General features: G+C 52.2%; 1 protein-coding gene across 1 annotated transcript; it reads right to left on the reverse strand.

The window, feature by feature from the left end:
• Positions 1-1,603: 1,603 nt before the first annotated feature.
• On the reverse strand, positions 1,604-3,515 carry LOC119287695 (homeobox-leucine zipper protein HOX13-like). Its single transcript, XM_037567291.1, has 3 exons — positions 3,201-3,515; positions 2,479-2,876; positions 1,604-2,379 (listed from the first exon to the last, which is right to left on the reverse strand). The coding sequence occupies exons 1-3, from the start codon at positions 3,250-3,252 to the stop codon at positions 1,873-1,875; spliced, it is 957 nt and encodes a 318-aa protein (XP_037423188.1). The 5' UTR covers positions 3,253-3,515; the 3' UTR covers positions 1,604-1,872.
• Positions 3,516-14,113: the final 10,598 nt, after the last annotated feature.

Raw genomic sequence — 14,113 nt, forward strand, 5'->3', positions numbered from 1 at the left:
CAGCGCGCGGGAAAAGTTTGCGCGCGCGCCGCGGCCGGCGCTCGTTATAAAGAAGGCGCTCCCTCCACACTTTGTCCGTCGCCCACTCTCACCGCCTCTGCGCCACCATGTCGATCCGCCGCCTGGGCGCTTCGGATTCGCGAGTGCCGCTCTGACACCTTCTCCTCCGAGATCTGGTTTCGCAAGAAACGTCTCGTCCTCGGCACCTTCGACACCGCAGAGGAGGCGGCCCGCGCGCACGACGCGGCGGCGTGGCGCCTCCTGAGGCCTCGTCGGGATATGAATTTTCCCAACGTGTCGAGCCAGTGGGCGCAGGATCTGGCGCCTCTCCCGCGGCTTTTCACCGACGAGGATCGTCGTGTCCACCGGAGGCGGCAGCGTCGCCTCACCATCGCAGAGAAGGACGTGGAAGCCTTGGTGGTGTGGCGCGGAGGCTTCCCGCAGGACATCATCGACGAGCGCCAGTTCTACAAGCAATTGAGATCGGAGAGGGACGCGAGGAGGAGGGAGCAAGCCGCCTATCGGGAGGACAAGCGTTCGCGGAAGCAGGCAGCTCAATTGAAACTGAAGCTACGAGAAACGTCGGGTTGGGATTTTGAAGACGAGCAGCTTGCTGACGCCTACCTTCAGACGTCGGAGGAGAACATTACCGAGTCGGAGTCAGAAAACTATGAGTAGTGGTCTTTTTCTTTTATATGTGTACGCTAGAACTATCTATGTACTGAAAAAATGGTCGGCGGCGTCGGCGACGTAGCAGGAGGGCGAGGGTGTGAATCCACAGTGCCACCGACAAGCGGGACCGGTGAGGAAAGAGGGCGAGCGCGCGCGCGTCCGTCTTGTGTCCGCGTCGACGCAAATCAGGCTCAAAAGTGGGCCACAAATGGGTCGACAGACGGACGAAAGCGGACGTGCGTCCGTTTGGGTCGACGCGTTTGGCTGGCTTTTTTGTCCGCGCCGATCCAAACGAACGGCAACGGACGAAATGGGTCGCCTCATTGGAGTTGCTCTAATGGCATTAAAGAAAAATATGCACGGCATCTTCACATGGAGCATCACAACGAGGGCAAGCAGCGTCGTCACCGTTGTTCTTGTGGAAGAGGTTGCTTTTGGAATTAAGGCTGCCCTTGAAGAGTAGCCATCCAAAAATCTTGAGCCGCTCATTTGGGGATCTTTCGTTCCTATCATGCGGCCTTTTCGAAACCATTGATGCAACTTTCAGTTTTACCAAATGTATATACTGTTCGTGTTTGTATAATTTTTTTCAATCTACTAGTATAATTTATTGAATCAATCAATCGATGAATTCAGATGGCGCTGTTAAAAGACGCTTGTGAGAAGAAGAAATTCTACCGTAGACGGCAGTTGTACCAAGGACGGGGCGACGGATCACCAATACCCATGCCTGAAGCAAGTTAGAACAAATTGGTTCAAGAAAAAGTATTTTCTGCGTATTTCATCGGCTCCATGAATCCCTATCCCAGAGCAGTGTGTTTCAGTCTGAAACCTGTACGTCCCTCCATTGGCGTGCACTCTGACCACTTTGTCGCAACGAAGTGACACACGCCAAAATGTTACGATCAGCTAGCAGTGGCAGGACTCAAGGTACCAGGAGAATGTAGGGACGGCTGCTTGGATTGCAACTTTTTACACCATCGATTAAACCTAGCTAGAGACCGTTATTTTTGTACTGTAGTACTAGTAACATTTACTTCCTCCCTCCATGGATGGGCGGGAGGTCCATCCATCAGGCAATTCACCCTTCTCATCAAATTCCACCATTGCTACCCCTCTCGTCCGCTAGCTAGGCTAAGGTAGCTCGCTAGCCAGTAGAAAGTAAGTACGCGCTGTCGCTGCATGGACAGTGACACCTTCTCACTTTTTACAGTAACTCTGGAGATCAAAACCCTCGGCGCCACTGCTGCACCAGCCGAAGTTGAGGTTGGAGACGTGCTCCTCGGAGAAGAAGGCCGCGCTGCCGTCGTTGCCGATCGCGTCCGAGCCGGCCAGCCATTCCTCCGTGAACCCGTAGCCGCCGGACCTGCCCGCGTCGTACGGGTACGCGCCGGGCCATTTGGGCTCCAGCATGGGCAGGGACGAGCAGCCGCCGCCCGTGGTGGCCGCGGCCGCCGACGCCGAGTCCAGGAACGACGCGCCGAACCCCATGAAGCCCTGCTGCTCGAAGACCGCGCCGGAGTACGGCGACGCCTCGTCGTTGAACACCGCGCTCGAGTCGCTGTCCGAGGATCCGTCCTTGCAGACCGCCGCGCCGATCATCGTCGCCTGCTGCAGGCGCTCCTCCGCGGCGTCGGCATTGCCGGCGGCCTCCGCCTTCACCGACGTCTCCGGCTTGGTGGACAGCTTCTCCCTCAGCTCATGTATCTGAACGCGTGACACAGAACACAGATAAGTAACCACCAAGCGACGTGGCCGCGCGTGGCAAACAGGCAGCACCAGCGGCAGCAATGGGGCAGCACGTACCTCGGCGGCGAGGGCGTCCTTGTCGCGGCGGAGCGCGTCGCAGTCGGCGCGGAGCGCGTCGTGGCGGGCGCGGAGCGCGTTGAAGTCGCGCTCGAGCTGCTTTGTCTTCCAGCGGGCGCGGCGGTTCTGGAACCAGACGGCGACCTGGCGCGGGTGCAGGCCGAGGTCGCGGGCGATGCGGGCCTTGCGCTCCGGGTCCAGCTTGTTGTCCGTCTCGAAGCTGCGCTCCAGCGCGCGCACCTGCTCCAGCGCCAGCCGCCGCTTCTTGCCGCCCAGCCCGCACGACATGGCGCGCTCCTCCTCCTCCTCCTCCTCGTCGGCCTCCTCCAGCTCGGGCTCGTCGTGCTCCATGTACGCCGCCAGCAGGTTCTCCTTCTCAGCGAACGCCAGCTTCTCCCCTGCAGCATGCCAGCATGGTTAGCTTTCGTGTTTATCTCTCCCTAGTCCTCACACACACACGATCCTTAGGAATCACTACTTGTGTTCCACAATTGCCTAGATCACAAAATGCTTCCAAATGCAAGGTGAGCAGGAATGCCCATGCCAATTCCGATCGCTCGACGCAAATGGAATATGTGGTAGATGCAAGCAAGCTCCATATATGTGAAAAGGGCACACACTTTGCGCTACTAAAATTTAAGCTCAAAAGCGATGATGGCACACACAAACATCAAGCTAGCAGCAAGTACACCAAAAACAGAGGGAGATCTCAGCTGTCATACCTGGCTCTGGCGATTCTTGGCTGCGGGTCGGCCTCTTGATCTGCCGCTTCATCCGCAGCTCGAGGAGGAGAGAGGCGGTTCCAAACTGGAAATGGGGACTGTTCTAGTTATGATCTGTGTGGGGGATAGAGGAGCTGCAGAGCGCACTGCTTCTGTTTCGCGGCGGCCAATGGCCTCTGCGCTGCTCCGGGTGTCGTGATCGCAGAGACGATCTGGATGGGGGCGAGGAAGGACGGACGGACGGAGGAGAGGGGAGGTGGGCAGGGGTGAGGTCACTCGCTGCAGCAGCAATCAACTGATGCAAGAGCCCATGGGATGGCGTATAAATAAAAGCGGGGAGCTAGCCTGGCCGGGCGCTCTGGTTGGACAGCGCCGAGATATCATGTGGCAGAGGTTTTTGTATCATTCATGTGTTGGCACTTGGTGTCGACAGCTTGGCCCGGCTATTCGGTGCGTCCAGATCAATTCATCTCCTTACACCATTTTTACATTTACGGCGCACGTTGTCCATGGCAATTGTCACAGAGTCTTCCATACGTGGAATCCATAGAGCACAACGAAATAAAACCGCAGTAATCCTCTACAGGCCTCTTTGATTAAAGGGGTGGCTAGGTCTTAATCAATTAAGATTTAATCAAGTTTCAGTCAAATGAAACATACAAAAGAAAAAAAACTGATTTTTTTTTACACGGATCTTAATATATAAGATCCCACGGATATAGCATCGACTGAGAGTCTGAGATTTAACGAAGTCTCGCTCGACTGATACTTAGCAAGACTGTTGATTAAAAGGATTTTTTTCACGTGACACATGGGCAAGCAATCCAAACAATTAAAAAAAAGATTATTTTTCTATGTTGATCACTTGATTCGTATAATTAAATCCTATAAGATTTTTTTTCTAAGAAATCATTTGTGTTACATTTCATACATCGACTCCAAAGTCTTGAATTTTTTTCATGCGATGCAATCAAACAAACTCAAATTCAGTCATACATTTGACTTATCTAACATTTTGACAATCCCGAAGATAAATCCTAACGATCTGACTCAAGCAAGTTAAACAACTTCTACTGTGACAATCCCTAATGATTCAAACCTCAAAAGGAAAATCACATCTAATTCTCTTGAATGAAATAAGTACTCCCTTTGTTTATTTTTAGTCTACATATAAGATTTGGTCAAAGGACTAAGTTTATAGAAATGGGAGCAGACAACATAGGATGCCGGACACCGTTGGATGGCTGGCAGAGTTCGAGCAGCTCATACTGAATGCTTGTGGGAGGTTTGGGGGTCGGTGTTGGAGACGCCCTAAGTGCATCTTTGGTTTAAACGGTTTTTTGAAGATCAAGATTTCTTTATGGTAGTCGTTTGATTCACAAGATTGAATCTTATAGGATATTCTTAAAAGAATCATTTGTACTCCGTATTACATTTGTATAGAGAGATTATTATAAAACTATACTCCAAAGTAGAGTAATAATTAGCGACCAGAAGTGTTTGACACCCATGGCAAGAAAAAGGAATTACAGCTTTCTTCCAAAGTAGAGCGCAAAGAAATCCTAAGGATCCGACTCAAGCAAATCCAACAACTTACACAACCAAAAATTCTGATTATACAAAACCTCTGAAACACACTTATGAAATTATCTTGAATTTAAAAAATCTCAAAAGCTTGGGGAATAAAGGCAATTAGTTATTTTCTTTCGAAAATGACTCTGATCTGTTGTAACAGTTCACTAGAAGTACAAAATACCATAAACATAGTAAAAAAGTACACTGAGGTCTCTGGACAATAAAGATACAATGACGAAGGCATTTAGTCCACAATAAATCTTTTTTGAGGAATAGTTTACTATAACTTCTTTAACTTACTAGAAAGTTGTAACACCGTGACAAGTTTAATATATCTAACTTTTTGTGTCATGGTTTAAAAAAATAGGAGCTATAATTTCCGACCTTAATAGATTCAAGGCTCGTAGGAGAGGAAGAAGGCGAGAGAAGGATTGTGTTTCTGACAAATATGGCCCGCTCGTCGAGACAACGTGGCAAATGAGAGACACAATTAGGCAACATATTTGTTGCAGATTGTTCTACTCGAGGCATCACATGTGCCAACACCCCCCCTCCCCCTCCCTCCACAAGACAATTGTTTGAAATTCAAAGAAGACCCATGGTACAGAAAAGTAAGGGATTTGCATTCAAAATGTATTGACAGAGCAAATAGTCCGAATCTCATGTGTTTAGCCTTGCCAACCGCCAACCGCCACCCCTCTCTCCCCTCTCTGTTCCCTCGCCTATCCAGAGAAAACCTTCGGCATACCATAGGACATCGATGGAGGTGGCAACGAGTACCTTGTTTCTCCCTTGCGGGGAGGGCACTACAAATCAAGGCCCCGACCCTTATACTCTCGCAATGGCAGCAGAATGAAGGACTGCAGCAGGTGAGGCCCCTATGTGCGTCTTCATCCTCCGCCCTCCCTCATCGCCGTCCCCTTCCCAGGGCCTGATCCGATCGATTGGGGTTGTGTTGATGCACGCAAGGGCAGTTGCCTCGTGGATGTGGTCGACGGAACTAGAAGGTGGCGGCATTGGTGGGTGTATTTGGTCGTAACCCTACGTCCAATGTCCCTCTCTCCCTCATCGACGACGAACGAAGCGATGTGGCAGTGTCCGCAAGCGGGGCGTCGAGACCCTCTACCCGCTTCCGGTTTTTTCTCAGCGTGGGTGGCATACATGATCTGATAGCACCAGTGTCCAGCTAGTGAGCCGTCTTCAACCAGCAGAATGGTTGATGGTAGTGACGTCCTCAACAACAAGTATGCACATACTCTGAGTGATAAGCATGTGACCTCGCCTCTTTCGGGTTGATCATGCAAATGTTAACATGCATGCGTCGTCCCCTTGTTGAAGATGTTGGCTTGATGCTCGGCTTCAAGAATGAAAAATCCCAAGTGCAACCTTGGGGTTGACCCGTGAACATCGGCGTGCATGCGGGGATCCCTTCACAAATGCTTTGTCTAGAAGTCACATTTTTGTTCATTGTTCGACCATATGTCATAGCATTTGTAGTAGGTTTTAGGAGATGCTATCGCGAGGCAAGTCATTATCTAAATGGCATAGGGTTTTATTCTTATTTTTTCAAACTGATTCGTCCAACATCAATGTTGAGCTTTGCTTGACATTGTTGCGTTAATCAATAAATATAGTTGTGTGCATCAACGGGTGCGGAAGCCTGGGGTCTCCTTTTTGAGAAACAAAACCTAATGAGATGGTGATATATTTGTCAAAAAGTCTCTCCATTCCCGAATGTAGCAAACGGCGGATAAATGTAGCTCTTAAATCTAGTAAATTGTGGCACAAACTTTATGAATTTGGTAAAACTTGTCACAAGGTGTTAACTCGGGTACAGATGGAATTTACTCCAATTTCTCCTTAGAGAAATGCGGTAATTATCTAAAAAATGGCATACTTGTCGGGCCCCACAACAGCATGCATGTGACATCTAACCACGAAGTATCCGGAAGAAGAATGAGTCCAACCATGGTTAAGACGGCTCTAGTTTATCTAACATGCACGAGGCATGTAACAGAAAGTATCAATAAGCAGAATGGGTCCAACCATGGCTAAGATGGTGGTAGTTTATTACTATTTAACTTGTTTTCAGAGAATTCGGAGTTGTGTGAAGGAGACCTTTTACACCCCGTGTAAACTAAATTAATATTTTTGAAATCAATCGTTGTTGCCCTTTCAAACAAGCAAGTAATGTGGCACGAAAGCCTGTCAACCATACCAACTGGCACGTCCGCATGATACCGCAAGAAACCGTAGACTCGGGCAGCATGTGAACCCAAGATATGTACGATCGCCGACATGAGGTTTGTTATGCAGATATGCACAAGATTTTATTCAATCAGACGTCTCCTTCCTACGTACGTTCGTACGTACGCGGACAGCTTGAAGATACCGCGAAACGAGCAGCCAAATCGGGCGATGCATGCATGCATGCTACTATGCCCACCCAAAAGCTCCAGCTAATCCGTAGCCGAGTTAACCACAACTGTACCATGTTCTGCCGGCAGACATGATTGGTTATTATTAGCAGTGGTAGGAGTAGCACATTTGTTTTTACCAAAGCGGAGGAGAAAAGGGAAGGAGGAGAAGGCGGGGGAGGTTGGCTTGGCTGCGTGCGTTGTGTTAGGGTTTGCTGTGGTGTCGAAACGTGGCAAGCACTGTGGCGGCGAAAACAGCAGGCCACTACGCCGGCACTCCCCAGCGCACAAGTCACGACTGTGCTTTGGGAACCTCCGCGGGCCCCGCAGACAAATTTAAAGGGGCGGGGAACTGATCGCCCCTAAAGCGTTGGCAGCGACGTCTCAGCTCCACCACACACACGCACAAGAGCTGGCTAGGTTTGGTGGCAGTGTTGTTATTCCTGCTGCGTCTCTCGATCCGCAGAGCTTCTAGACCCTCGCTGGAGCGCCCGAAAAATATCGTCATCTTCCTCCTCTCCTGCTGGGTGGGCTGATGCTTTTGTTGGCGACGGCCGGCGAGTGCCGTCGCTGTAGCCCAAAGGGATGCTTGCTTCTGACCGGGACGAGCACCGCGGCTGGACGGCGCGCCCCCGCCCCCGGTTTACGCGACACGACCGGATCAGACCTGCCTGCGCCCGTGAACAACGTGGTTGGTTGTATATGTGGGTATACTCTATCTGGCGGGCGAACATGGGCGGGCGCCGAGGCCGGTAGCCGCGCCGGCGCATAAACAATGGACGGAACCATGCGCCGGCGCGACGGAAGCGAGGCGTACGCACCTACTGATCGATGGATGGATGGACCTTTTCCGCTCTATCTATCCACCCAGGCCCTCGAAACGGGGCTCCCTCCCTCCAGGAATCTATTCCTCTAGTCTAGAGAGGGAGGGAAAGAGAGGGAGGGCTTGAAAGGCAGGGCCGGGAAGCAACCCCTTTTGGCCCCAAAAGTCGCAGGCACAGGCGCTTGATTGATGGACGGACGCATCAAACAACTAAAGCGCCCACTACTGGCCTTGCCGGCTAGCCCCAGGACCATACGTGCCGCGCTAGCTAGGACAGCGACGCCATGCATATATGCTCGCTCTTTCGTCTCTTCGCCTTGCCCTTGGCGTGTGCGTGTTTCTCCTGCACCATTGGCCACGACGGAACGGGTCGGGGTCGGGGTCGGCCGGTCGCGCTCGCCGCTCCGCCGTGTCTGTCTCACTCCCGCCCCGGGCGGGGGGACGCGCGATGCCCCGGCGCGCTGCGTCCACCACCCGGAGTGGAAAGCGAGGCGGGCGTGCATGGCGGCAGGAAAAGCTGGGGCGCGAGGCGACGGGTGGCGGAGTGCCGGAGTGAGTGACAGAAAGTGATGCGCCCGCTTGCCCGCCCCGGCACGGAAAAGGACCCTCCCCTTTTCCCTCGTCTCGTCTAAAGGGATCGCCCAGCCACGCCGCAGCCTCTGTTCCCACAAAGAAAACAGGATGGATGCTACCACTACTACCACTCGTCGATCAGAACTTCAAAAGGCAGAGCGAGGTCGAGATCGCCGTCTTCGGCCGGGCAACATATATGGGTCGCCGTGGCGTGCAGAGGTGGAGCAAAATACCTACCACCAACAAGGTTACTTTGTTGAACAAATGACTAGACAGATGTGGTGGGTTCTACAAGTAGTACGTAGTGCTACTGCGTTGGATGGACTCACATGACTCTGCCGGTCATTTCGACTGAAGTGAAGTGGTACTACTACTAGCTAAGCAGCTGTACGTGCACAGCCTCGCCGTGGTACTACCTAGCTGTACCAGCAAGGCAGCAACTAGTGAGGGTCATCAACTTGTAACTAAGCGCGGGGGTGGAGAACTGAGATAGGGTACGTCAGTACGTGCATGCATATGTGTCGTCGTCTCGCAAGTTCCCTGCACCTCCTCTCGTGCCCGGCAAGGCGATTCAATGCGGGAAGCCGACGGTTCGGGCGATGGGTTGGGCCGTGTGAGTCAAATCTGGTCCTGGCTCCACCGGTTTGCAAACGATAAGAACGGAAAAAGGACGCGCCGCATAGCAACAAAAAAACGACTGTTGAGCCGACAGGCCACGAGTGGCACTGGATGATGAGCAACGGCGGGCTGCTTTCACCACGGCCGGAGCCTCAAAGCCTTGTTGTTGGTCCATCTTAATGCTCGGGATGAGTAACGGTCACTCCAGCACCAGCACATACGTACCGAACGCCGGTTCATGCATTCAGCTCCTCTTTCCCGGCCACACGCGCGTCCTTGCCTTGTGTTCTTGTGTGCTGTGCGTAGGCCGTAGCAGCCGATCAGTGCCATGCGGGCGCATGTGCACTCGTACGTGTAGAGATATCGCTCCATCCCGTTCGGTAGCCCGGTGTCCGAGGTAACTCACTCGTACGTACGTGCGTAGGTGTGTAAATGAAGCCGAAAGCTGCGACCGCCGCGCCGTGCGGCGACCGGGACCGGGACCGGGCGGACGGTGGCGTCAACACCGGCGGCTGGCTCTCGCGACGCGGACTGGCCCGGGCGCGACGACACGGTCGTACACGCACGCACCGCCCCGCACGCGGACACGCCCACCAACCGATGAGCGAGACGCCGACCAGAGCGAAGCGGCCGGTGCAGCGAATCGGCACGGCGTGGCGCGCGAGCTCGGCCGCCGGAGCGGCAGCAGTGCGGGCGTGTCGCATTCGGCGACACCAGGATTGTGATCCGCACGGCGCGACACATCTCCCGCGGTGGCATTTGCGGCGGGGCCACGGAGCTAGCCGATGGATCGGCACCGGCTTTGTCGTCGCACTTCTGATGAGAATAGCGACATCCATGGTGCGCGAGAGCAGCCGTTCGGCAGAGGCGCGCGCGAGGTGCTGGTGCTGAACTCTTCCCGTGTGTTTGCGTGTCAGCTCAAGCTCTCGGTGCTCTCGACAGAGAGCTCGTTGTCCCGGAGCGCCAGAACGCGAGGCCCACCAGACCACAGCCCATGTGCCGCCAGCCTATCCATCATACTCGTGGCGTCTCCCGTCAGGCCGTCGCACGCGATAGGCCGGTTCGTGGTTTCACTTTCTGCCGCGAGCGACACCACGCTGTAAAAAGGCCATCCTCCGATGTGATCTCTCCACATGCGCCAACGCAGTCCTCCTCCCCTCCCCCGTGCCCTCTGACCAGATCGGCCGAAACGACGTAACTCACTCACTCACTCACTCACTCACTCAGTCTTCTTCTTAATCTGGCCGACCGCGTTTGGTTGCTAAGCCTGACACGGCCGCATCCGGCCATTTCCGGTGCGTGTCTCGCTCGAGTGGAGGAGAAGACGGCCCAGTCCCCGTCCCGTCCTTGCCTGCCGCCGGTGAGCGATAACCACTTCGCTGTTTGCCGCGAGCTTTTCAGCGCGAACAACATCTAGTAGTAGACCAGATGTCAGGTTCAGTACCACTGTGGCATCACTAGCTCACTGGCACGCCGTGCCGTGGCCTACCTACAGTGCTCTCGCCGAAACGCACGTACGCCACAATCGGCATGGATCGCCGTCACTGGGAGCTAGGTGTCGGTCACGTACGTAGTGTCACTGGACGACTAGTCCAAGTCTCTCTTCGTACTTCGATCGTGTGTGGTTGCTGTGGGTTCAGTTCGGATGCGCTGTGGTAACTTTGGGTTAGTGGACCATGGATTTGGTGGCCGTCATCATGGGGCTACGAGGCGTGGTTATCCGCTAGGGTCGGCCATAGCTCGCGGCACAACCACTGCACTGGTAGTATTCATTTTGACGTTGAGTGATCAGGAGAATAGTTTAGAGTTCAATCAACCATGACTCTGGAGCCTAGCGTCGCTTAGAGGCTAGCTAGCCAGGTGTTCTGTTCTTCAAACATGGTCCAGAGAATACAGTGCCCCGATAGCGCCTACAATCAATTTGTTACAGTAGTTGTAGTAACGTCTTATCCGTGATGGCTGGTCGAGTCTACGCAATCAGTTAATGAGCACAGTCAAATGGCATCGTGTAAAATTGCTTCTGTACGCCGAGCTCCATGGAGGCCCCCCTTTTGCAAAATTAAAAATTCATCTTAACTCAAAATTTTACATTCCAAAAAAATCTGAAAAAACACAGATATATACATGAATGCATAAGGTGCATGTGTGTAAATTTTCAGAATAAAATATGTTGAAATATTTTGAAACGAGGCTGCGCAAAATAAACAAATCAGGTTTTTTTTTAACACATGGTACTGTTCATCCTCAAGTTTCAGAAATTTGTCTTTTTTGAAATGTAAAAATAGTACCATTAATTTTTAAAATAGTACCAGAAATTTAACACATTTTTGTTATGAAAATTTACACACATGCACGTAATGCCTTCATGTATATCTGTATTTTTGTAGTTTTTTTAATGTAAAATTTTGAATTAAGATGAATTTTAAATTTTGCAAAAGGAGGCCTCCATGAAGCTCAACCTCCAAAAGCAATTTTCACTCAAGTATGCCTCCTGTTTTCCCCAGGTCTTTGTCTTACATGGCGGGCAGCCACATAGGTTTAGGGACCGTTACTAAGGGCATCTTCAACAAATTTGCTTCCGCATCAGACTGCGAACATGGACCAGTTCCGGGACACTGATGCTGGAGGCAACATCCGACGCTGTTCGTATAATCTCAAACAAATTTGCAATAACTTAACAAAATTTATGCAAACACGATGGATTTCCATATAAACCGAATGAGACAAACACGGGGGATTTTCATATAAACCAAACGAGATTCATGTAAACACGGCGGATGTTCGTTACATTTCGGATATTTAGAAAACAAGTGTCCTGACCCTAAACCTATGGCGTTCGTCCACTCCCTTTGTATTTCGCATCGGCGACCATGTCCTCAATCTGTTGTCTCCATGAACGGCGGTGGGGTTCAGGGCCCGTGAAGTGGAGATGTGGTCTCTGGCGAGGAAGAGTAGAACTTGAGAGACGGACTGGACCACTAGGGACACAAGGCCCTACCGCCTCCCATACCCTACTCATCCTCGGAGGAGTCCGTGACCTATCCGCCGCCAGTGCCAGTGGACATGGATGGTATGTCGCTGTTCGCCGGCCACATGCTTCCCAAAAGTTGAACAACGACGCGTAGGACGCAGCCGCGTCCGCATCCAGCTGCGTCGGAACTTCGTTGCAAGCGGCGCGGGCGGCCTCGTAGATAGCTCAGTACTCTGCAACAAGGTCCGGGTTCGCCGCCGGCATGGCGGTCATGGCCTTCTCAATTGGACGCTCGCTGTAGATTTCACCCTCCGCCAGCTGGTCCTGCTCGAGGAGGAACATGTTGTACCTCTACTCCTCTTGCACATATCGTGTTGGTGCAATATCTGCCTACCTTTGTTTTGGAGATTGCTGACAGAAACATCTATGGGCTGATTTGTTTGCTAGTACATACAGAGAGAAATAGTCCATACAAAACCGAAGAAAATGATGTCTCCGGTGCTAAGTTCGAGGAACTTCACCGAAGTATATCTGCATTGCAGAGAAGAACGAGCTAAATCTGTTAAACATATGTAGACGAGAAGATTAATTTGAAGGAATTAACACCTCGAAAGTTTACTGCTGAAGCGAAGCATATGTTTCGGTATGAATGGCCGAAGAAATTGACCGCAACGAATGGCAGTCGAAGACAAAGTGAAGACGTAGGTGGAAGGGGCTTTCGCCCATGGCGCTTCTCCGGCGGAATTGGCGAGCGCGGGTGATCGATGGTTGTTTATGGACACTATAGGTGAAGGAATGTGTGAGGGGGAGGTGTTGGTGGCGTCGGAATCGACCGAACGGTGATGGTGGCCGTAGCTGCCGGAGAGGAAGAAGACGGCCATATCCGGTCATTCTGATGCTCGGGAGAGCTCGTAGAGGGAGGAGGAGGAGTGGTGATGAGCGGAGAGAACCCGTGGTGGCCTTATATAGCGCGGGGGATGTCGGTTTGTGGGTTCAGAACGTTGCCGCTGAGGGAGTCCTGGACTAAGGGGTCCTCGGGCGTCCGACCTATTATCTGTGGGCCGGACTAATGGGCAGTGAAGATACGAAGACTGAAGACTACTCCCATTTCTGGATGGGACTCTCCTTGGCGTGGAAGGCAAGCTTGGCGACGGAATATGTAGATTCCCTTCTTTGTAACCGACTCTGTGTAACCCTAGATCCCCCCGGTGTCTATATAAACTGGAGGGTGTAGTCCGAAAAGGATATACTCAATACCTTAGTCATACAGGCTAGACTTCTAGGGTTTAGCCATTATGATCTCGTGATAGATCAACTCTCGTAATACTCGTATTCATCAATATCGATCAAGCAGGACGTAGGGTATTACCTCCATCAAGAGGGCCCGAACCTGGGTAAAACTTCGTGTCCCCTGTCTCCTGTTATCATCAAACTTAGACGCACAGTTCGGGACCCCCTACCCGAGATCCGCCGGTTTTGACACCGACATTGGTGTTTTCATCGAGAATTCCTCTGTGTTGTCGTTGAAAGGTTTGATGGCCCCTTCAATCGTCAATGATGATGCTGTCTGCGGAGAAACTTTCCTCCCTAGACAGATCTTCGTATTCGGCGGCTTCGCACTGTGGGCCAACTCGTTTGGCCATTTGGAGTAGATCAAAAGCTACGCCGCTGGCCATCAAGTCAGATTCAGGAGCTTGAACTACGCCGCGGACATCCGTGGAGACTTGATCTTCGCCGGATTTGATACTGCGGTTGCTGCTCCCGGTCACCCCGTGATCATGACCTAAACCTGTCATTGGGCCGCATCCAGGAGATCGCTCCTGTAACCGCTCTGGCCCTAGAATCGGAGCAGGCCGCGTGAGCCCGCGGACGCCGAGCTTGATTGTTTATCGATCTTCAAATTCAGCGCCGCAGACATCTTCCAGCACTCGCCTTT

Source organism: Triticum dicoccoides, chromosome 4A (genome assembly GCF_002162155.2).
Source record: "Triticum dicoccoides isolate Atlit2015 ecotype Zavitan chromosome 4A, WEW_v2.0, whole genome shotgun sequence".
Taxonomy (NCBI): domain Eukaryota; kingdom Viridiplantae; phylum Streptophyta; class Magnoliopsida; order Poales; family Poaceae; genus Triticum; species Triticum dicoccoides.